Below are 25,469 nucleotides of genomic sequence, written 5' to 3' on the forward strand. Positions count from 1 at the left end.
TGGCGGTGGCACAGGTGCGAGGGCCCTTTCACCGTTGTTTGCAGCTTTAATTATTATTATTTATAAGTTTAAACCAAATCAGTCACTCAGTCCCTGATGAACAACAGTGCAAGCTACTGCATGTTGATACAAAGCAAATCATAATATAAAGTACAGTACCAAAAACAGCTTGTTTTAACATGTATAACCAAGCACAAAGCAAGCATAAAACTTTATCATATTTGAGAAAGTTGCTTGAAAGGAAATGGTCATTTAATATGATAGATACAATTAGGATAAAAATAGGATAGAAATTTCTGAAGCATAAAATAAGACTTGATTTTTTTTCCTCATACAATGGAGGTCAATGGTTACCAAACCTGAATGGTCTACAACAATTTTCACAACAAATTATTTTATGTTAGACAATAGACAGAAAGACAGATTTGGAACAACATTAGAGTGAGCAAAATACATTTTTGGTAAACTAAATTGCATTGCATTAGTTAAAATTAGCTCTTTTCCCACTACTGTTTCCAAACATGACTACACATGTTGACTAGTCTCCCTATGCAACCAACAGAGAAATGACTGTTATGTTCTGGGCTGCACCTGGGTACCAGCAGTGAGAGAGCAAGTGGAAGTCAACTGGAATAATAAGAGTGAAAGAGAGAAACAGAGGTATCAGATGTGAGTGTGGGCCCACAGACTCCACAACACCAGCTCTGCCACACACAGAGTCCTGTATCGCTAACACTGATCAGCAGTCTACATGCACACACACGCACAGAGCAAGTGTAGATTAAGTGACCGTGGCTGACCTCTCCTTGTTGAACTTGAGTGAGTGCAGCACAGCTGGTCTCTTCTGTCGCAGGTTCCACATGTGAATACTGTCATCGGCCAAAGCACTAACCAGCGCCCCCTACAAGACAGAAAGAAAAAACACATAGATAGAGAGCTTTGCAAAAAGAACTTAATCAGGTAGGACAGCATAATGAATTTAACGCAGATGAAAATGAGGCTGTGAGGGATAGACTTAGGCCCAATCCCAATTCTATTTTATACCCCTTCGCCTTCCCCTACCCCTTGTCCCTTGAAACAGAGTGGCAAGGCGTAGGGGTGAAAATATTCCTTAAGAAATGGGACACCACTACTATACGATTACAGGTCATCATACCCTGTTTGTTTTATTAGTGTCCTGTAACATTTAACCAGTATGAACAGCAATGAAGTGCGTAGGCTATATCTAACAGAAATCAGGCGAAAGAACGATTAACAAATTACTCACTTCCGATGTTGTTTTGCAGTGTTTTTGTACTTAATAAAGCAGCGTTTAATTTCAGTAACAAAAACTTATGAGCTTTTGAGGTTCCTAAGAAAATACAGAATGACACAGAATATACAATACTGGTGGAGCCGCTTTTCCACTGGGACAAACTGTTCTCTTTGTTTATTAACCATTCTATGCCAATCCGAGCCAGTGTTCTGTCGATTTGTCTTACCTTGTCAGATTTTGTTACCTCTTATTAAAACAGTAGGTAGCACTTAGAATTATGTAATAAATAAATAAAAATTATATATATATATATATATATATATATATATATATATATATATATATATATATATATATATATATATATATATATATATATATATATATATATATATATATATATATATATATATATATATATATATATATATATAACGGTATATCTAACGGGTAGGATGAATTGTCAGGACACTGGCCAGTACGTTACGGATATGGTTTCGTTTTCTACTGATAGAAACGGCGATAACGGAGCTCATTGTAATGTAATGCAAATGAGTCAGTTGTTGCAGGCACATATATATACACAGCTGCTGGTCATATAATTAGATATCATCAAAAAGTTGATTTATTTCACCAATTATATTCAAAAAGTGAAACTTGTATATTGTATTCATTCATTACACACAGACTGATACATTTCAAATGTTTATAGCTTTTAATTTTGATGATTATAACTGACAACTTAGGGAAATCTCAAATTCAGTCTCTCAAATTAGAATATATTGTGAAAAGGATCAATATTGAAGACACCTGGTGCCACACTCTAATCAGCTAATTAACTCAAAACACCTGCAAAGGTCTTTAAATGGTCTCTCAGTAGTTCTGTAGGCTACATAATCATGGGGAAGACTGCTGACTTGACAGTTGTCCAAACAACGGCCATTGGCACCTTGCACAAGGAGGGCAATACACAAAAGGTCATTGCAAAAGAGGCCGGCTGTTCACAGTGCTCTGTGTCCAAGCACATTATTAGAGAGGCGAAGGGAAGGATGTGGTTTAAAAAAAAAGTGCACAAGCAATAGGGATAACCGCACCCTGGAGATGATTGTGAAAAAAAACCATTCACAAACGTGGGGGAGATTTACAAAAAGTGGACTGCAGCTGGAGTCAGTGCTTCAAGAACCACTACGCAAAGACGTATGCAAGACATGGTTTTCAGCTGTCGCATTCCTTGTGTCAAGCCACTCTTGAACAACAGACAATGTCAGAAGCATCTTGCATGGGCTAAAGACAAAAAGAACTGCTGAGTGGTCCAAAGTTATGTTCTCTGATGAAAGTCAATTTTGCATTTCCATTGGAAATCAGGGTCCCAGTGTCTGGAGGAAGAGAGGAGAGGAGAAGCACACAATCCATGTTGCTTGAGGTTTAGTGTAAAGTTTCCACAGTCTGTGATGGTTTGGGGTGCCATGTCATCTGTTGGTGTTGGTCCACTGTGTTTTCTCATGTCTAAGGTCAACGCAGCTGTATACCAGGAAGTTTAAGAGAAGTACATGCTTCCTGCTGCTGACTAACTTTATAGAGATGCACATCGCACCTGCACACAGTGCCAAAACAACCAGTACCTGGTTTAAGGACCATGGTATCCCTGTTCTTAATTGGCCAGCAAACTCGCCTGACCTTACCCCCATAGAAAATCTATAGGGTATTGTGAAAAGGAAGATGCGATATGCCAGATCCAACAATGCAGAAGAGCTAAAGGCTGCTATCAGAGCAACCTGGGCTCTCATAACACCTGAGCAGTGCCACAGACTGATCGACTCCATGCCACGCCGCATTGCTGCAGTAATTCAGGCAAAAGGAGCCCCAACTACGTATTGAGTGCTGTACATGCTCATACTTTTGATGTTCATTTCAGTTGGCCAATTTTTCTAAAGATCCTTTCTTTGTATTGGTCTTAAGTAATGTTCAAATTTTCTGAGATACTGAATTTGATATTTTTCTTATTTGTCAGTTATAATCATTTAAATTAAAAGAAAAGAAAAAGTTTCACTTTTTGAATGGAATTAGTTAAATAAATCAACTTTTTGATGATATTCTAATTAAATGACCAGCACCTGTATGTATGCATGTATGTATGTATGTATGCGTGTGTGTGTGTGTGTGTGTGTGTGTGTATATATATATATATATATATATATATATATATATATATATATATATATATATATATATATATATATATATATATATATATATATATATATATATATATATATATATATATAATGCCACAGGATCTTAATATAAGCACAATAAACTATCTCCCTCTAAAACTTTATTCGCTGATGTTGCTTTTTGAGAGTCATATTTCATTAGATTTGCTTTATGTTTTCGTACTGTTGATTAACATTCAGATTTTCATCGGAGGCACTACTTGTCTTGCCTGTTTGGATATAAACGCCCCTGACACATACCATACTTTGGAGGAGATAACCTATTCATTCTGCAGCATTTCTGGAGGGCTGGAAGATTCGAGATACAGTGGTGGGTGGCGTGTGTGTGTGTGTGTGTGTGTGTGTGGTGTGTGTGTGGTGTGTGTGTGGTGTGTGTGTGTGTGAGAGAGAGAGAGAGAGAGAGAGAGAGAGAGAGAGAGAGAGAGAGAGAGAGAGAGAGAGAGAGAGAGAGAGAGAGAGAGAGAGAGAGAGAACTGAGTGGAAAAATAAATCGAAAGAGAGACAGTGTGGGTGGGACAGACAGAGTGGAAGGAGGAGGGATGTTACCACAAAATATCTCCTTTCCATCTAGGCACTAGCATATTCAGATCAAATACTGACAAACACTGCCTTTTTCTGGTTATAGAGGCAGAATATAAAACAGACAAGAGTATGTGCTTCGTCCCAGGTGTGTGTGCCTCTCTGTACAGGCTCTGTTTGGTCTGCTGAGCCACAAAAAAACACAAACACTGAGACTGAAAATATATACATAGAAAACGTACTAATGAATGTGAAGTAACTCAAAGCTTTGAAGCCCTGCCATTTCAACCACATCCCTCACCTAAACAAGACTACCATAAAGCAACAACAAAAACTCATTACATTTCTTATACATTTTTAGACTAGGAATGCATCTTTACATTTAATTTATATAATCATTTCAAATAAAAAGTTATTTTAACAATATCAATATGTTGATGATGAATATCAAATCTACAATGACAACAGTTTTATCATAAAACAATAAGATCTAACTAAGTAGTTCAATCAAATCATTCACACTGTTTTAAGTTTTACATGATTACATTTTCCCAAACAAGTTTTTGGGGTCTAATGTCAAGCAATGCATTATTCATCCTGAATAGTTATATATTATTTAACAGTGTTATTTCAAGCTTTCCTGGTGCTACTAGCAAAGGGTTAATTGGTTTGATTCTGGGCGGGGTATTTTGAATGCACTTTCAAGTCACTTTGTATAAAAGCAATTGCCATCCAAAGGGTCTAAAAATAGAAGTACAAAAAAATGTACAGTGTGTCAAATAACATGCTTATGACTGCTGAGAAGTCTGTTTTTTAATCGTAAGTGTATACAGCATTTTGCATTGTTCCAAGATATTTTTCTTTAAATTATTTTGATGATAATCCTCACAAAAAACACTTATTTTTTTAATGCGTTTAACTATTTATTTATTATTTTCTAACATCTGATATCTTTTTTTGTAGTGTACAACTGAAATATGACTCAAATTACAAGCACAGAGCAAAGTGCTCTAGAGTTCTATCCTTGAAACAAGTCAAGACGAAATGAATTCAAGAAGGAAAACCTTGATAAATAGCCAAATATTCCCATGGATGTACAGTGAACTAATCGTTTTGACACTAAAGAGCACAATCTACAAGACAGCTTAGTGAAAGAGATCCCTGTGGTCTTGACTGTGGGCAACACTCTAGGGAGAAAATGGTAATATCAGCTTCCTCTGTAGGATCCCTCCAGGCCCACTCTGGAGGACAAGAGGGTTTGTGGCAGCAAACGCTCTGGGTTAAGGGATCATCTAAGCCTCTTGAGGCTTCATCCTGGATTATTCAAACTGCCTCTTGAAGCGCCATGGGAATTGGCTCTCAGCATGAGGTTTAGAAGAACACAGAAAAAAGGGGGAAAATGTGAAACACTCACTTCATTTATGAGAAACTGTAGCTGGATGACAGCTGCTCCACTCTCGTGCTGACAGTAACACTCCACACCGGGTCGGCCGAATCTGAAAGGGTTCTGAGTCAAGGAGAGTCAGGAAATCGAGGCTAACAAGATTTTTACAAGACTTTTGGGTCAAAACCAGAAGATGCCACTTATTGTTTCTGCATTTTATTCATATTTGTTTTAATTAAAGGCACTGTTCCATTTAAATGCATGTCAGTCATTTGTTCACCCTCTGTGGACATACAAGTTAATTACCTCTGCCAATCTCTCTGGCATTGCTGCTAGCAATGAAGTCTGTCAGTCACTGTCAAATCTGCACTCTGAAAGCCGGTAATAAAACATAGCAGCCCACTTTATAAATATTACTACATTTTTCAAAGTAATATGCTCTCCCTGTCTGAAAACTCAAAGGTCACAATTTACTAGAACCCAAATAATATTATGTACTTACACACATCCATCTTTAAAATATGTTCTTCCATGTGGTAATTGTACCAAAATGTAACGTTTAGTGTCAGTTTCAGTTTGTTATATGGAATTTTAGTTTATATATTTCTTGTTTTCTTGTATTTTATTTCTATTTTCTTTTTTTTCTGTTATTGTCACTAGCTTGTGTTCGGTATTGTCTCTACATTGTGTGTTTAGGTGAAGCTATCATGTTCTTCTTTTATTGTTGGATCACCTTCCTTGTTTTTCTTTTGTTCAGTAAAGTTATACGATGCAATTAGATCCATATGTCCTTGTCTTTATATTCCAAGCCGTGACAAAAATGTTACACCTGTCCCACACTTGTGGCTAAATACAAGACATTTTTTATGACAAAAGAATTTTTTTTTATTTTTTACACATAGCCAAATGTATAACATTTATCTAAATAATATATATATTATTTAGATATATATATATATATATATATATATATATATATATATATATATATATATAATTTCGGAGAGGCTAGCAATAGCAAGCTAGACTGTTCTGACTGAAAATTACATGTGCAATTACCTACAGCCAATGATAGAGCGAGATACAGGTCAGTGGGAAGTTTGGGGAGGAGTTGTAGACCAGAATATCACCAAGCATGGCTTCGGTTCATTATCGTTTTTTCTTTTTCTCCTTTTCGCCGCAAATCATCACACAGACTATTTGGATCGCAAGCTTCTTGCAGGCAACCATTTTTTCATAACAATTCCAGTCTCACGCATGATCTTGCGTTATTTCCCTCTCACTTCTTGCATGTGTTTGGTTGTGTAGTTTGCAGACCAGACAGAATTGTCTGTGATTCTTCCTATTGTAAAGTCATGCGATGTGTAACCCCCTGTCGCCAATCCATAATGCAATGTACACACAGCAGCGACTGAATGCTAGCCAGATAGTCACGCAGTGTGAAAAGAACAGTGATCTGATGACTTTGAAAATCGTGCAATGTTAACATGTAGTCATTACTTCAATGAGCTCATTGTTTTTGCCTCAAATTAATATATTGTTAGCTAAGTGTGTGATATGTATATGTAGACTGGGTAAACCCACAGTCTGATCTGCCGGCGATTTGATTTCGCCCTGCAGCTCAGTCTGTAAACCTGTACATTTATTTCTACTGCTGCTGATACACTTTTACGGGAACCAATCACAGACTGGCTTATCCACTTGCCGCACTTGGCAGGTTTAACACGATGATGGATAGAGAAGCAATGGATCGATGCCTATTGATCACGCCTCTTGTGGTCGGATTGGTTGAAGAACTATCCAACTGTGTACAGTTATTCAAATAATGCCAGTTGATCACGCCTCTTGTGCAGCAGAAAATACAGAGCAGACTCCCCAGACCAATGATCAATCTTTAAATTGAGCTTGGTCTGGTGATAGCCAGACAAATGTATACATTTCTGAAATACGTTACTTGGACACAGTCTTCTCTGATAACAGATCACTCTTAATTGTAACATAGACATGCATTACCTGTAAAACTGCATTGAAACGATATGTTTTGTGAAAGCACTAATATGAATTGAATTGAATAATATATAGCTTATAGCCTACTTATTGTATGGCAGAAATGTAGGACAATATGTTTTCAATGGAGTTTCACAAATTTGAAAAAAACTAGTTTTGTTTAAGGAAAAACTAAAATATATATGTTTATACATAATTTTTCCATTTGGGCGAGCACTTCCAAGTCAATAAACTGCTCCTAAGCATTGTTACATCTCAAATGACAAGGAAATGTATATTAAGGTTAATAAGAAGAAGCAAATCCCCACATTTATTCTCTCGGGTATTGTACAGCACAGTTTATATTGAGCATGCGCCGCTGCTACATGCACCAGTATCCTGGAGGATTTGGTAATTTACAGATAGAAACGCATATTGACAGAAAGCGGCGGACAATAACATTGTTAAATAATTATTTATTATGTATTTGTTTTAATACAATTGTGTTAAACACCTGAAAATAATAACTTTTAAATCATTTGGGTCTTCTTGGGTCTGTTTGGTAAAAGCACGTTTATTTTAAAGGCCCACTGAAATGCCTTGAAACATGCAGAGTTATTCAATGTGTGGACGTAATTTCCACTGAAACAGGAAGACAGGACGGGACATATCGAACAGCTCATTATATCACAGCTCGGCCAGAGCCCTTGAGCTTGGTAAAGCCTCAGTTTCCTTCTTATCACTAACCGTTTCTCCTCCTAATCTCCTCCATATCGCTTTAAAATATAGCATTCTCTGCAGAATACAAATGGATCCAATACGTTTTGTGGTCTGCGCCGACTCGTGCATGTGATCTGCTCTGTGCTTATCGTGTCTCTGTGACAGACTGTGTGTGCGGTTCGCGTGACATTCGCGTAAAACCAGACTTCATTTGCCTTAATGGTCTTTATCGTTCCCCATCCCCTATATAGTGCACTATGTGCCACTCACCATGTAGAAAATATTAAATGTGTGTATTAGAGACCGATTTCAACCGCAGCTTCAGTATCTATTTATAATGTAGGAGGCAGGATGCTTTAAAATCTACAAAGCATTTGATTGGACAGAAAATCTGATGAGAAGCTGAAGTGCAGCATGATGTCATCAAAATCATTTATCTATAAATGAGAGACTGTACGTTTTGAATGCTACACCTTTTAAATGTGAATTGTGTCATTGTTTTGGAGCACACTAGCTTATAGGTAACAGTCATAGCAATCAAATTCATACTAAAAGCCAAAAAACTTCAATTTTAATTTCACTTTAATTTACCTGTGACCCTGGGCTAATTTCAGTACAGACCCATGTCCCAGGCACTAGTCAAAGTTTTGGACCCAAACCCACTTGGGTCAGACCTCAGGTTTTCAGATCCAAGAAGATCCATGAAGACCTCATCCAAATCTATAAAATTGTTCAGAAATTGTATGAGGCACAAAACTTGAGAAAGACACCTGTTATTATGAGTACAATACATTATTTTAATTATTTAAAAGAAACAACAACACAAAAAAAAATTGTTGCTACTGAATGCTGTACACTTTAAGTTAGAACAAATTTTGTTAATTGTTATACAGAGAAAATTAAAGAAAAAAAAAATTAGTAATTTAAAAATGGAAGTAATTTACAGTTATTTGTTCTAAAAGTAAGCACTAACATCCTTAATAATAAAAACTTGAATCAGAAAAAGTCATTTTATATTAATGCCAAATGCCAAATAGTTGTTGAACAGTTTGTAATTTCTCATTGGGTGCCTGGCACGTGGTGTGTAAATGTGTGTGTCTGTGTTTGTGCTGTAGAGATATAATTTGATGATAACCTCTACTGGGAACTGCACACATTCATTTTCCACAGTAAGGAGAGACAGAGAAAGAGAAATGAAGGAAGGCAAGAGTAAAACGCTTATACGCATGTACAATCAGGGTGGTGGGAAATAACAATTACATTATGCAGTAATAATAATAAAGACATTATGCAGACAACAAAAATACAAGCATGCATAAAAAAAATTTAAAAAACGTGTAATGGAGTCTCACACTCTGAAGGATTACAAGCCCGGACACATAAATGTCTTCATTTTTGGAGTATTATGAGGGAGAAATGTTATAGAGATGTTCTGATCCAGTTTTTTTTTTTTTTTTGCGCCCCCAATCTGATCCAAATATACTTGTATTTTGCTTGGTAAACACTTCAAGTACATTTAAGTTATTAAAGACCTCCTGTTGTGAAAATCACATTTTTTAAGTTGTTTATGTCTGTGGTGTTTTTAATACAAACCATGTGCAAATTCATCATTTAACACCATTGCTGAGTATTTTCTCTTTAAAACTGCAGTAAACCAGTCAGTCTCAAAAACGAGGTTTGAAATCGCTAGTATTTCTTACGTCAAAAAACTACCTTTTAACCAACCACGTCAACATGTGGGTTAGGGTTAGGGGTTAGGGTTAGGGTTAGGGGGGAATAGGTCATTTGAAAGTGATTGCAGTACCAGTTTTGGCCACAATCTTACATACACTCCCTTTAAAGGTACACTAGCGGTGAGGTTGCGAATTACAACCGCCCACCACTCACCCCTCCCTTTCAAAGCACATAGAGAAGCTACGGTGACTGACACAGGACAAAGATGTCGTCTGAGAGAGCAGAGTAGCTTGCGCTCTATAGAGCAGTTTGTCCATTTAGATCTACTGTAGAATTATTACACCCCAAAATGGTGACTTCACTGTAAGGGGACACGCGGTGTAAGAAGATATGGCTCATTCTAAGGTAGTAAAAACATAACGATTCATTATGTAAAGTCTTTATACACCACTGAAAACAGTCATATATATTATATTGCATTTCTTTCAATAGATCCTCATGAATACTGCACACTGCACCTTTAAGGGATACAATTATTGACTACAGGGGGATTTACCAATGTGAAATAAATTACTTTTAAGTAATTTTTACAAAAGTGCGCATCAAATACGCTAAACATGGAAGCTCAAACATGTGACGTGCTAGAACAACTGGGATATTTTAAATATGCATGGCATGCACTTTTCCTTTTAATGGCGGAGGTGCATACCGCCATCTACTGCACAACATCTGTGTAACAGCTTAGGATAGGCGAAACCGATCAGTTATAAAAATGCTTGATCGGCCCTGATACCAATCCTTGAGATCAGCTCGAGACATTCTTAGTTAATTATAAACGTTCTATATTTAAATAATTATAAATAGTTCATTTTAATATTCAATACTAAAGTAAATAAATAAATACCCAATCAACTCCTTGCTTATATATCTCCTTATTACAGTGACACTGTTGCTCTGAAATGAGGCTTTTTAAGCTGCGTTTTAAAGTTGCACTTTAGAGTGAAGCAGCCTTCATCCCTCACCTAGAGGAAGCCAGTACAGTCATTCAGTGGCTCATCCCATCCATCCATCACAGACACTTTGAAGTGACAAGGCTGGAAGATACCGGAGGAAATTGTATGTGCTGATAAGGGCATGCCTTGAATCCTCATACATCCTTCGACCACCTGTAGCCGTCTCTGCCTTGGACCCCATCATATAATGAGGAAACACACACACACACACACACACAGCGATCAGCTGATATGGTGAGGTCAGGGACAACCGTTTTTGGGGCAAAATATAATGAAAATAAGAGAGAGGCAAGAAATACTGTCACCACGAGAAGACCAGAGAAGTATATCACTGAATAAATGACAGCACGGATCTGAAAAATGCCAAACACACCCTTACATCACAAACAAGTTGACAAGAGGGCAAAGCAGAAGACAGAGTGTGGATGGAATGCTGGGAAGAGAAAGACACTGCTGACTCTATGCCCACACGCAATAAAGTCCAGTGGGCTGTTCATGGCTATAAAGAAACACCTTTTAAATCTTTTCCTAAACAGCAGTGAGCACCCTAAGATGTTGCCATAAATTACTAGACAGTAGCCATGCATTTAATGTATTCAGTATGGCTCTGTTCCAAAACCTAGTAAGCTGTCTGCAGAGGCAGCATTTTAAAGGCATCAGACACAAATGCTGTTCCACAAGGTAGGAAACTAAATTATACAGACTCCTAAAATATCTGGCTTTGACCAAATTCAAAAGGCTTGGCATTTATAATGCTTAGTGAAATAAGTAAATCCAAAATGAGGTGAGAGAGGAACATTGATTATAGGCCTATTTTTATTTAATACTGAAAAGCATTAATAAAAACAGTGTAATAAAAAAAAAACATTGCTTTGTATTTTTTACCAACATGCTAACCTTAAACTCTTTATTAAATCAATTGCGAGTCGAGCCTCATTTTGCAATCGGGGATGATTGATTTTAATAACTAATGTGTTGCTGTTTTTTTTTTTCTAAAGCTGTCCTGTCTTTCAAAATTTGCACACATGGTGGACATTCTTCTTTTCACCACAGACTTGGCAAACTTCCATATAATATCTTATAGCAGCTCTTCTGCACTGTATAGCTTGCGCTTTCAGCCATGATTTCCACAACATTGGAAAAGATGCACACTGTAGCAAAAATGAACTGACCAAAAGAATATTAAACACCAACTGTCCATCAAAAAATTATTGTCTATGCAACAGCCAAAGAGAAAAAAAATAATGCATAACAAACAGTCAGATCTTTAGTTGGTTTGGGAACAGAGCTAAAGTGTGATATTCATGTGTGTGCGGCTATATCAAAAGCATCAAGTGAAAAGTAGGCTAAAGGAGGGACAGAGAAAAAAAGCAAGAAGAAACAGAAAGCAGCCTAGGGGGTCAATAGTGACGTTTATTCTGCTCTGACGTCAGAAGTGTCCAGTCATGCTTTACCCTAAGAGAGACAAGACAACACACAAACACATGAATACACACAGAGCTAACATGTTAGAGTGAGTTCCAGTGATGCTAACAACTGGGTGTGAAACAAGCATACCCTCTCCTTCTCTCCCATGCTCCTGGGAATGATTAATTTGTCTAATACGCTTTCTAAATAAATAAACTCCAGAGGCACGTTTGATTTATTGGGGACCCAAACAATTAAAGTTGCAAGCACTGTGGCTGTCGCTGCAGCATACTGCCTTCACCTTGAGCATGCTTCAGTGCACATACGCTCTAAAACAAGCCACTCTGCAGATACACTTGACACACAGCGCGCTCTATTAAAACATCCTAGACTCAGCAACACCGTAATCAGCTAACATGCAACCGGGGATGACTCATTTTAATACATTTACTAATGTTTTTCTGTTTTATCAGAGCTGTCCTATCAAGGAAAATTTGCATACATGGACATTTTTCTTTTCTTTACAGTCTTGGCTTTCTTCCATGTGATAGCAGTCCTTATGTGTTGAATTAAGCATGATAGCTTGCGTTTTACAGCTATGATTTTCACGCTGGAAAAGATGCACACTACGTAGCAAACATGAACTGGCCAAGATGAGAAACTGATTGGATAATAAACTCAACTGTCAATTTAACACAGATAAAAACAAATTACAATAGACAAAATGAGATGGATAGCTAGATGGATGGATTGATAGAAAAACAGATAAATGGACAGCAAGGGGGAGTCAATATTGCGGAGTATTGAAATCGCTTTTGAATGTGCACTCTCTTCACTTTTGCTTTCGGATACGCGATGTACTCTGTGTATAAAGACATGATGACATTCTATAAGATATTTGTTAGTGACTCAATATTGCGGCTGCTCGATTAAGGCAAAAATCACAATTATTTTGGTCAATATTGAAATCTCAATTATTTAACACAATTATTAGTGGGTGATATGATCAATGTCTTGTTTGATTAACATCAGGCTGCTGTCAGTTTAAGAGCACGGACACAGAGGTTTCAAATGCGCTTTCTCAAATGTTTGCATTCACTAAAGACATAACCTTCTGTGTTTATGACGATACTTATCAAATATCATTGACATATTTTGTGTGTAGGCTATTTGGCTGTTTAGGTGCATCTAAAGCCCAAGGTAGCCTTCGCTTATGTGAGTTCCGCCACATCTCGGAGCGTGTGCACAGGTGGCCGTATAGGATAACATCTCTTTCATGGCTTAATGTGCTTTAATAACACCGTTTAACGTCAATCATGTCCTGGAGTTTTACAACAGTAGACTGCATTTTACATCACTCACTCAGTTTTACTTGGGGAGGAACGAAAGCGATGCGCGCCGCTGCGAAGGAAATGATGGTCCGCTAATCAGTTTACCTTGACTACAGTTTTCATAATCGCTCCTTACTCTATTAATCTGACTTCTGCTGCACTGTGCTGCGACTCTGCAGCTCGTGCTGTATAGAGCAGAGCAGACGCTTTCAGTTTATAAGTGTAGCATCCAATATCTAAATGGTTTTTAATTCTAGGAAAAAGCTAAATCACAGTGGGGACAGTGGGGATGGATGGATAGATGGATAGATTTACTTAAACAGTAAGAAGTATACAGGAGGACTCAAATGAAAGAAAGTGCGGTGTGCACCATTAAAAGCCTCTCTCCCTGTAGGTGGGTGTGATTGATTCCTGGAGATTGGCCAGAGAGTATTAATGACCCTGTTCTTCAAGCTAAATTTAGATCTAGCGTTCACCACTCTCAGAGGATGATGTAGACCCTCTAAAACACACACGCACACAAATACAAGAGCTAAGAAGCTTGCAAAGGAAAAAGAACGGGGAAGAGAGGGATAGGGGAAATGAAAAGCTAGTAGATTATTTTGTAGCCAGAGGCCAAAAGACAAAATATATAGTGCAAAGTAAAAGCGGACACTCTTTAAACTTTTTCAAGGGCTTGCCAAAATTTGAAAGTGGGACCTTCTTAGTTATTTGTCAGTGAGTTATACAAGCTGAATCGGTTAAATAACAAAATCTCTATTAAATGCATATTATGCATTTAATTTTTGGACAAGATTTTTGGATTAAAATATATCCAAAAACCAATTAAACAATGTTCTATATTTTATTGACTTGTGTACTTACATTATTCCAAATGATTCCAATAATGTTTAAACCCAATGATGTCAATGACATCATATCCACCTTAGCCTCAATTTTAGTTCCGAAGAAACCATGATGGAAATACCAAAGACACATTAATATATTATGTTTTATTATTTTTAAAAAATTGTATTATTGCCTTGCCTTGCCTAGACAGACGAGAAACTGTCGACAGAAAACTAATCATTGTTATATAGCTCAACACAGTTAGTCTTGAATCTCTTGTTTTCTTGATTTATCGTGAGTAAAGTTTGTACCATGTCTCAGAGTAAATGCTATTTTGTCAAGTGGCTAACATAGCATAATCATAAATAGCTTTAGTAACCGTAGCATTTTCTCCATCATACAATATATTTAAAAATGAATTGCATGGCATTTAGCAACACAAGTCATCCGGTTTTTATTAATTTGATATTCTAATATCGATCTAGCTTAATGCAATGTGCAACAAGTGTCCACCAGCCGCTATAAGTACCACTAACATAACTTTCAACTCAAATGCATAGTGTGATGGTTTTGACCATGTAAAATAGTGCCGTTGCCCCACAATTTTAATTCATCAGACCTCTAGTAGTAATTCAGCACTCTATTTCATTAAAATGAGATAAGATAATGTGAATTGTGACAAAGTTCAAGTTCAGGGCTTGAACGTTTCAACGTTAAGTGCAACTTTAATCGTAAAATCTGAATTTGTGTACGCGTTTCTTAAACATTAACATCCAACTGCAAAGATATTAGCTCAAGATTACTAGGATAATATACAGCTGGATATTATTAAAATGGACATTGCAACAGGACATTGATACAGCTCACAGTACTTTATATCATTCATATGAGTCTGTGAAATGTTGTTTGATTGAATCTCTCATATCAAATTTGCTTTGTGTTTAAGATGAATAGATGAAGACATAATCGATGGCCGAAAGAGAGAGAAGCACACTGCGTATTGTGAATGAAATAGGATATTGCTACCCAGGGGAAGAAAGAAAAGACATTTCAAACACCAAATCAATCGACATTTAAACATACGGTGAGGCTGTGAACTGTGTATGATGCTGTATCTGATACCCTATGAGAAATCTAAAATTGTGCCATTTATGGCTATTCAATTAAGTCATTATGGTTGCTGAATAAATATTTTGATACAAGGTGTCCGATTAAAATGCATGGCCCCGTGAGGGTTAAAATGCATGGCCCCGTGAGGGAAGGCTAGAAGTGAGCACTAAGCACTAGGAGAATACAAGTATCGGATCGGGACTCTGTATCAACAAATACTCAATATTCAATGACTGAGATTGGATCGGGTGCACAAAATAAATGGGTCTTGGAATGAATTAACCACATTTTAAAAATGAACAGCAGTCTGAAACTAATTGATTCACAAGAATGAGCAAGAGAAAATGAGAGAGATGATAATTTTAGAGAACATAGTTGATCACAGTTCAAAGTAGCTGGTTACTAAAGCATAGGCCTGTCGCGATAGTCAATAAATCAATAAATCGCATGATTAAAAAAATGAGCTCGATAATTTTTCTGGCCACGGTAATTTCCATTTGAATGCTTGTTTTTTTTTCTTGACTCTCTCGCTGACTGTGCGCGCCTCGTCCGTTTGATGAGGTGTTTATACTCGATGCGCAGAATGGGTGTCGGCGTGATGAAACGTCATACTCGGCCAGATTAGTCTGGAACTCGTGCTTCTTTGGTTGCGGAGCCGCACGCAAAGTTACAAAATTTGATGTGCACACTGTCAAGCAAAATGGGGTCTCGCGCACTCCATGTTGACGTCAAATTTGCCCCACGCACCCTCGCGCTCATGCAGACGCATTGAGTAAACAAGGCTTAAAGCTACACTGAAGTTGCCAGTTTGATAAATGCAAGTTGATTCTTCAGTTCAATCTTTGTGTGCTAAAAAGTCACATAAGTTCCTGTAAAGATAGCAATACACATTGTCCTTTTTTTCCCAAATAAATGAAAAGCATGTCATCAATGTCTACTCTCTTGTTGTATCAAAATCTCACCTAGCTTTCCTCAGAGCTGGTCAAGTCAAGTTCAGTTTATGCATGATTTTTTTTTAATAGTGTATCCTAAATTGTGGATAATTAAGCTATATATCATATGCTAAAGTAAAATTCTGGAGTGTCAACGATTAAAAGAAAAAAACAGCAAGAACTGTACAGAACCGAAAACCCTAAAACCGTGATACGAACTGAACCGTGGGTTTTGTGAACCGGGCCACTCCTAATATGCACCTAAAACACAATCATCCTTTGCATTTTTCATCCATTTTATTTATTGTTTTTGGTATTTATTCAAGTGCATTTTTGTTAACAGACTGAGAGTCCATTGCTTTTATTTTTTTGGGTTGTTTTGTTCATTTATTGTGGATAGTTAAAAGGTTTTCCGTTTTCAGTGTTAAATAGTCTTTAGAAATAAAAGTTTATTGATTTTTGAAAAGGTGTACCTGCATTACTATGCCATTATCATTATTTTAGATGAAAATGGTCTCAGAACGACAATATTATTGTTTATCTCAATAATTTCTTCGCCAATTTATCGTCCAGCAAAATTTTTTTATTGTGACAGCCCTACTAAAGTGAAACTATTTTCAAAACACACTTATCCGATACAGTTTAGCATTGCTTCCATTGGTGTGTTGGCATTGGTCTCCTCAGCACTGGGACGCACACACAGGCAAAACCTCATGCTTTTTGGCAAGGCGGTCTACTCTGACTTCAACAAGGTCATGGCGTACTCAATGGCGTACAACCAATGTACTCGCAATAAAGATGGGTAATATTTAGCTTTTTAATTTAACAAATGGAGAGCTGACTCCCATTGAAAGACTTTAGTATGCCTTCCCCCCTGCGCTTTCTTTTAACGCTAGAGCAAAATCAACTGCTCTTTCACTATCTTATCTGTCCAAGGACACCATATAGCACACACACAGTCAAGAATTCCAACACTGGAGCAATTCCCAGGGCATAGTGCCGATAAGTCAGTCATTAAAACGATGGGAAAGAAGGAGGGGAAAAAGGAGAAGAGAAGGTGAGTATGAGAGACAGAGGGAGAGACAAATGGGGAGATGGAAGAGATAGATGGAAATAGTGATGGAGAAAGGGGGTAAAGAGAGGGAAAGAGGAAAGGAAATAAATTAAGAAACGATAACAGAAGAGGTGTTCTTCTGTTTTTTAATGTAACGTAGAGAAGCAGGTATAAGAACAGAATGTCCTTAAGTGTTGGCAGGTAAAACATTCTGTTCTGACAGCTGAGGATTTAGGTGAGTTTTGAATTTGCCTGTCTGTATTTCAGATTGGCCATGGAAGAAAATGATTAGCTACTTTTCAATTATCATAACTACTTGTGAATAAGTTGAAGGGTTGTCTGCAGGCAGCAGGCCAAATTAATCCAAGCGTTGGTCCTAACCAGCTCAATCATTTGGTGACAATGAAAATGAATGTGTATGAATGTAAAAGTATGAAAGCATGTTTTATGAATAATAAAACATACAAGCAATGGAACGTGAAAGTGAAAGAGCAAGACGGAGATAAAGAGAGAAAAAAATAAGTCATGTCACTTTTGAGTGCTTACAAATTGTTGCTGACCCCTCTCAACGAGCCCAGGGGTGAATCAAAAGCCAGAACATTACAGAGCCTGTGCACTGACCCATTATACCTCAGTCTCTTCCAGATTCTAGAGAATTCCATCAAGGACAAAGCTTCTGTGTGAAGCCAGCAGCACTATTCAGCTCTTCCCTCTACCCATGAGTCAGCATGCTGGCTGGACAAGAAACATCCTTCAACACTATCTAAGAAATGCCAACTTGCTGCAGTATCTGTTCTTTCCTTTATTCTGTTCTATTTTCTCCAAACTCCTAATGTCCCTTTTACTTCTTTTGCTTTGTATTAAAGGGACAGTCAACCCAAAAATGTCAAAAAACTGTCATTATTTACTCGCCCTCATGTAATTTGTATGATTTTGAAACACAAAAGGAGATGCTTAGAAGAATGTCTGAATGAGGACCAAAGTCGAATAGTCTCCAAAATGGACAACAACAACACAAAAACATACCGCTAAATGACTTTAGCATTATATTGCCAGTTTAGGCCGTATGTTTGTGTGAGGAAAAGAATGAAATTAACCTTATGATTCACAGAAAATCTTACGGAATCATTTGCATTGTATAGATGAGCAGCTTTTTACATTACGCAATAAATAACCCTTTTTGTGTTACAGTAAAAAGAAAATCATTGGCTTGGAGCAACATGGGGGTGAGTCCATTTTTGGTTTGAACTCATTTAAGCTATAAAAGACAAACTAAATAAAGCATACAACCAGCTGTAATGTTGTAAACAATATGATCGATAAGCTGCTTCTTGTTGGTTAAATTGCTTTAAACTTACACACACCATTTTTTTCTTCTTTTTTTTTTTGCATTTTTATAATCTCCTCCAGCTGTGATCTATTCAACTGCACACCATTAGCAACCAAATAAACCACATAGAGAAAACAAAATGAGCTTTCCGCCTCTGGAAAAGAACAGCACAACCAAAGGCTGCATGAATCTTGCAACCCTCCCCTGAGATGTACTGCGTCTCGCCTGCAGCAGACAGGGGTTAAGAGCGCATTTCAAGGGCATGACTATCGCTCCCAGATACGAGACGTGTCCCAATGGGACAGGAATACTTCCACGGTTAAGCGGTGAGATTTTAAAATCAAACACCTCAAAAAAAAAACCACAATGCCACCTGATGATACAATACCCTCGCACACCGCTTATATGGCATTTCAGCCAACGCAAATTACCGTGAATGACAGTCTCTTGATTGTCTTGACCTTTACAGCGCTCGTCCTCCTGCCATATCGCATTAGACGGCGCGTCTGCATCAGAGCATACGTAAGGCGGAACATATGGACAGCGTTGTGTATAATATCATTACCGTCTCCTTCAGTCCACATTGACGGTCCACTAACACCTCATACACACACCACGTGAAGGACTAATGGAGATGAATGAGATGAGCCTGGGAAAATGAGAGGAGGAGTAACGATATGCAGTTATACATAGCAGACATAAAGACAGATAGGGAAAAAGATTACTGGACACTGATCAGTTTACAGTTTACAGTCTGTTCTATCTGGTGAGACTAAGACTTTCACAAGTCACTCGCAATTTCTACAATCTACAAGATCTCATCCATTCAAGAGTGTTATGTAGATAACATTTAATTATGGACATCAGAAGAATATGCAAAACAACAAAAAAAAAACGATTGAAATATGTAGATTACTGTGACATTTTGCCCCCATGGCATTATTTATGGATGGATGGGTGCAAGCATGGATGGATTTATTGACAGATGGATGGATGGATGGATGGATGAATGAATGGACTAATAATCCTCTTCATAAGAACATTATATAAACCAAGAATTAGTGCACTTGTATTACTAGAAACTGCAATGCGCAATATGGTGGTGTGGCTCTTGTAATGCAATTCCTGCCTTCTAAATTAATTAGCCAACTACCAATTGGGTAAAGTCAACGTGTCATTGCAGATGTCATTAGAAGCTCCGGTTCCCGCAGAAACCGGAGACTCGCACTTAGGACTGCACATGTGCATTGGTGGAACCAACCTGACAAATTCGTTTTTTTAATGTAAATTTATAGCCTGGATGCCAGCCGAACTCAGCCCCGCCCACAAAACGTTTAGGTCGGGCAGTTCGGTCTGGCCTTTCTCCATAGAGGAGTAATTATCTCCGAACAGAAACTGTTCGGACCAATAAAACCATCAGGGCGGGCTTTAGACGATGACGGACAGATGATAAACAGTAACGTAATCATGCACGTCATCAAAGGGGCTTGGATTATATTTGTTTGAATTTGTATCTGCATTCACCTTCACAATTTCTCTCACAAATGATGATCATGTTGGATAAGTACTCTGTGTATCATTAAATTATGTAATTTTTTACAACACCGGCAAAGATCGCGTATGCCATCCTGATACCAGCACGCGTGATTTACAACAAAACCCGCCAACTAGCCCTAAACAATAGCTTCTCGGGGAGTTCTCCGGGGGAAAAATGGCGTTTGGGGGGTAAAATTTGTGTTATTACCCACTCATGTGTCTATATATCACATAATAGTCGCTTCAACCCGCATAGAAAACAACGCGCGGGGGGGGAAAAAACGTGGACTTGGCAACACAGTGCTGTTAAGCTCTGTTGACATTTGACAATGCGTCGCTTCGTTGCTCTGATTGGTTGTAGGTCTATCCAATTGAGGTCTTTTTCTGGTTCGGTTGAAACACGCCCCATAATCACAGCCCAATGGAGCAGTTTCAGACTCATATTCTGACTAGAATTGAGTATGACCACGTCAGGCTAGTAAATTTAGCATAAGAAACAACATTTAAGAGACCGTTCATTCTATTGCTGATTTACAATTTAAAATGATAACATTTTTTGTAATAACAGTTGTTATTACATTACATTTTTTGTAATAACTGTTTGTTTACTAAAGATATTTTGAAAGAAAAACTGCAACAAGCTGGAAATTATAAAGCTATAATTGTACTCCATAAATGATATATGCAAAATTTATACTCCACTTTTTCAGAAAACAATTATGGTAAACTATGCAAAACATTATTATTATGAGTCCTTTTTATACTAAATCTGTTAGTCACCTTGATAATATTAACAAATAAGGGTCATTTGCAAAAACTACATAGAATACTGTACATCACAGACAACCAAATGTTTAAGTTTGCAAGGCATAAACATGGAAGTACAAGATCAATGAATATAAAATAAAGCAGCAATGGCCCAAAAGGGCAAGTGATTGTAACTGTCCTCTCACACTGGCCCAGAGCAAGCAGGTCATCCTTATTGTTAAGCCCTGATTGTACATATTGAATCCTAAACAGGCTGTCTGAATTTGTCCCCATCTGACTGACTGTATCCAGCTTTGGCATCAATGAAAACCCTTCAATCTCACTTTCTGATATCCCAGTCTACGTGGATGTGAGTATCATGTAAATGTTGTTGTGTTGTGGACAATGTCACAAGAGCCTTGAGCTAAAGCTGATGGGCTACAGAATGAGAGGAGAGAGAGATGGGTGCACAACCCCCACCAGTCTCCTCTGCTTTTAATTCTTTTGCCTTTTTTCCTCTCATTATTTCGCTCTTCATTGAATGCTGTCACTTCCTCCTGCTTTACATTCATTCAGTTCTCTTGAATACAGGGTAGCATGTCCCCAGTTAATGCTCTGACCTTGCACGTCCTCCAAGGATATCAGCTTTTTGACTTGGAGACATCTGAGACACACACACACACATACAGTCACTGATCTCCAGAGTAATGCGTCTCCCAGATTTAAAAGCACCGCCACACCCCTTCAGTGCTCTGCCTTCCCAAAGCTCCTCCAGGCTTTGTTCATAAACCTCAGCGTGACAGTTTGATTGGCGATACAAAACACAGCTGTTTAAAACACCCACAGGACACAAAGTTAGAATCAGATCGAGAGAATCTGGAATCTTTTTAATGATTCAGGAACGCATCTAAAATCACGCAACACAAAATCACATCCAATAAACAGTGGCACAGTGACCAAAGACTTGCATAGACATATGGTGCAGTTCAAACATCTATCAATTCTCTACTATTTCTAGACCACTACTGAAATTAAGCTCAAGATGCTAAGTACAATTTCCTAATTATATCAGATAAGACTATCATCAGATTTTACCAAGGAAGTTGGTTAGTTAGACTCTTTTGAAGCATCGACAATACACTTTGGTACAAAAATTTGAGTTTATTCAGCATTGTTTTCTCTTCCATGTTCCTCAAATGAAGATTAAAACGGTCATGAATCATGATTCGGATCGCGTGTCAAACTGGCAAACTGCTGAAATCGCGTGACATTGGTGATACGAATCAATCTGCTGATTCATGACCGTTTGAATCTTTATTTGAGGTTTGATAACAAACGTGGAAGAGAAGACAATGCTGAATAAAGTCGTAGTTTTTGTTAGTTTTGGACCAAAATGTATTTTCGATGCTTCAAGAGATTCTGATTAACCAACTGATGTCACATATGGACTACTTTGATGATGTTTTTATTCCCTTTCTGGACATGGACAGTACAGTGTGCATAGACTGCATATGCTCTGGGACTGTGTTCCGAAGATGAACGAATTACTTACGGGTGTGGAACAACATTACGGTGAGTCATTAATGACATCAATTTCGTTTTTTGGGTGAACTAACCCTTTAAGTTCACCCTGACATTATGTAAATATCCTAAAGACAAAATTTGCTGTTAAAAGAAGCTGACATGGTAGCCTTCACAAACAGTAATAGACAATTCTGCTCATGCTGATTTTACAATCTTTATAAAAGCAGTGTTTACTCGCAAAGCTTTCACACTCACCTGCACCATTAACTCTTCAATACAGAGGGCACAAGGTTGAGATGAGCTTTTGTTCAAACACACACACATAATCATAGAGCACAGTGTGCAACTTTGGGAAGTGCATTAAAAATGTATGGTTCTGCAGCAACTGTGTAATAGAGTAAAAGGCCAGAAGAGACTAACAGGAAGACTCCTGTGTTCTCTTGGTGTGTCTGTGCATGGGTGAAAAGTACGTCTAATGGGGACAATGAGATCTGAGCACACAAAGAAATTCTATGAAAACCAGTTCAAATATTTAATACTACAGAATAAATTTCAAGATATGTTGGTGAAGGGAATTTTTAGGCACTTCTTCTTATTCTCCTACGGCAAGCTTCACTAAAAAGACTACTATTGCCAATACTTGGGGTTAGAGACTTGAATCCCAAAACCAAAGTATTAACATTCAGCAGACAGAAAGATTAGAATGATAGATAGATAAGATGAGACAGACAGACAGACAGACAGACAGACATAGATAGATAGATAGATAGATAGATAGATAGATAGATAGATAGATAGATAGATAGATAGATAGATAGATAGATAGATAGATAGATAGATAGATAGATAGATAGATAGATAGATAGATAGATAGATAGATAGATAGATAGATAGATAGATAGATAGATAGATAGATAGATAGATAGATAGATCCTTTTGATTTTCCCAGCAAAACGTCCCGATGGGCTACAGCCTTTAGACAACCTAGGAAGCCGGGAAAGGTCTCGTTTTTTAAGTTTTGTTATCAGTGTTTCACACATTGGCAAAAAAAAAAAAAAAAAAAAGTGAAATCTTACATATAGTCCCTTTAAACAACTGTTCAGTTGAGCTGGCCCTTGTTTATGTGTGTCTGTTTGTGTGGGTGTTTGCCCTGTCATAGGAGGCCGCTGTTCGCCAAACATGGCCAAAGAAGCAGCATGTGGGAGGTTGCAGAAAAAGCAACACTTGGACCAGAAACCCTGTTTAAACTGTGACACACACACACACACAATGCCACCCACATCACACTTTCTATCACAAGTGACAAGATTTTGAATACTGAAATAACTGCCCTTCTGTCTCTATTCAATCGTTTCACTCTTTCCCATCTTCCATCTGTATCTTCTATATCTTCTATGTTCATTTGACATCACAGCCTAATCGGCATGCCGAACTAATCAGACGTAAACACACCAACATCCCTGTGGCCATAAACATCCCAAATCACACAGGTTCAGCATGAGTGTGCATGTAAGCGCAAATCTGAGAGAGATATGCCAACCGTGTGCCTCAATGAGCATTAAGAAAATGGTGACTCATCATGCCACACGTTATACGTGTGCATCTCTCTCTCTCTCTCTCTCTCTCTCTCTCTCTCTCTCTCTCTCTCTCTCTCTCTCTCTCTCTCTCTCTCTCTCTATAGGGTCTATGTATGATGTCATGACAGCAGTAGAGCAGTGCTCAGAGCATAGGTCAGGAATTAACATCACAGTCACTAGAGTCTATAATGTGTGTGTATGTGTGTGTGTGTGTGTGTGTGTGTGTGTGTGTGTGTGTGTGTGTGTGTGTGTGTGTGTGTCATGTGGGGGAAGGGAGTTATGGTATTGCGTCTGCACTGATTGTGCTGTGTATTTCTGTGAGACTAACAACACATCAGTTCAAAATCACATCATAGAGGCAGCAGTTTGTGGCAATAAATATCAGTGTCACAATTATGCGATTACAACAAGCATTTATACTGGTGGTAAATTAGAACAATTGTTTGGGCGAAGTATGTTATGTGGCCAATTTTTTTCTATTCATTTTTCCTTTTCTGTTCATATTTCTAGATTTTGTGTCAACAGTATAAATCTAGTGGGCTACAGTAAGTGCAAAGCAGGTTAGCGTTGGTGATTTAAAGTGTGTGATACAGCAAGCAATTATGCAATTGTGAATTAATTCAGCAATAAATAAACTGCTACAGCTCCTGTGTCTTCTTTGCATTGTGAAAAAGATGAAGATCTTACAAAAATATCATTGGTTCTTAATGCCATGTGTGGGATTTTGGTCTAGAGCATAGGGTGGTTATCCAGTAAGATTTCACAATCCAGCAGATTATTATCCTTCAAGGTGCCCAAGAAAAAGATTTCTGTAATGCTAGTTCACCTATAGTAACTACAAACAACAAATAATACAAATCTATGTATTTCCATGCACATGTTGCACATGCACCAGTTGTTATGTAATAATATGTAACATACAGTTTCAAATACTTAAATAAAACTAGTTAATGGGTTACTTCAGTGATTAGCATTAAAGGGTTAGTTCACCCAAAAAAGAAAATTCTGTCATCATTTACTCTCCCTCAAGTTGTTCCAAACCTGCATGAATTTCTTCTGCTGAACACAAAGGAAGATATTTGGAAGAATGTTTGTATATAAGCAGATCTTGGGCCCCATTGACTACCATAGTAGGGGGAAAAATACTATGGTAGTCAATGGGGCTCAAAATCTGCTTATATACAAACATTCTTCCAAATATCTTCCTTTGTGTTCAGCAGAAGAAAGAAATTCATGCAGGTTTGGAACAACTTGAGGGAGAGTAAATGATGACAGAATTTTCTTTTTTGGGTGAACTAACCCTTTAAG

The 25,469-nt window shown here is 37.7% G+C and overlaps 1 protein-coding gene across 4 annotated transcripts in view; it reads right to left on the reverse strand.

Moving 5' to 3' along the window:
• stxbp5a (syntaxin binding protein 5a (tomosyn)) overlaps positions 1–25,469 on the reverse strand; it is a 131,208-nt gene that overhangs the window by 79,268 nt on the left and 26,471 nt on the right. For all 4 annotated transcript variants that reach the window (XM_067417621.1, XM_067417620.1, XM_067417624.1 and 1 more), the window contains exons 3-4: positions 5,423–5,504; positions 801–901 (exon numbers count right to left, since the gene is read on the reverse strand). In XM_067417621.1, coding sequence (XP_067273722.1) covers positions 801–901; positions 5,423–5,504 — 183 coding nt within the window. The remainder of the gene's footprint in view (positions 1–800; positions 902–5,422; positions 5,505–25,469) is intronic.

The sequence above is a fragment of the Pseudorasbora parva genome, chromosome 15 (assembly GCF_024679245.1).
Source record: "Pseudorasbora parva isolate DD20220531a chromosome 15, ASM2467924v1, whole genome shotgun sequence".
Classification (NCBI taxonomy): domain Eukaryota; kingdom Metazoa; phylum Chordata; class Actinopteri; order Cypriniformes; family Gobionidae; genus Pseudorasbora; species Pseudorasbora parva.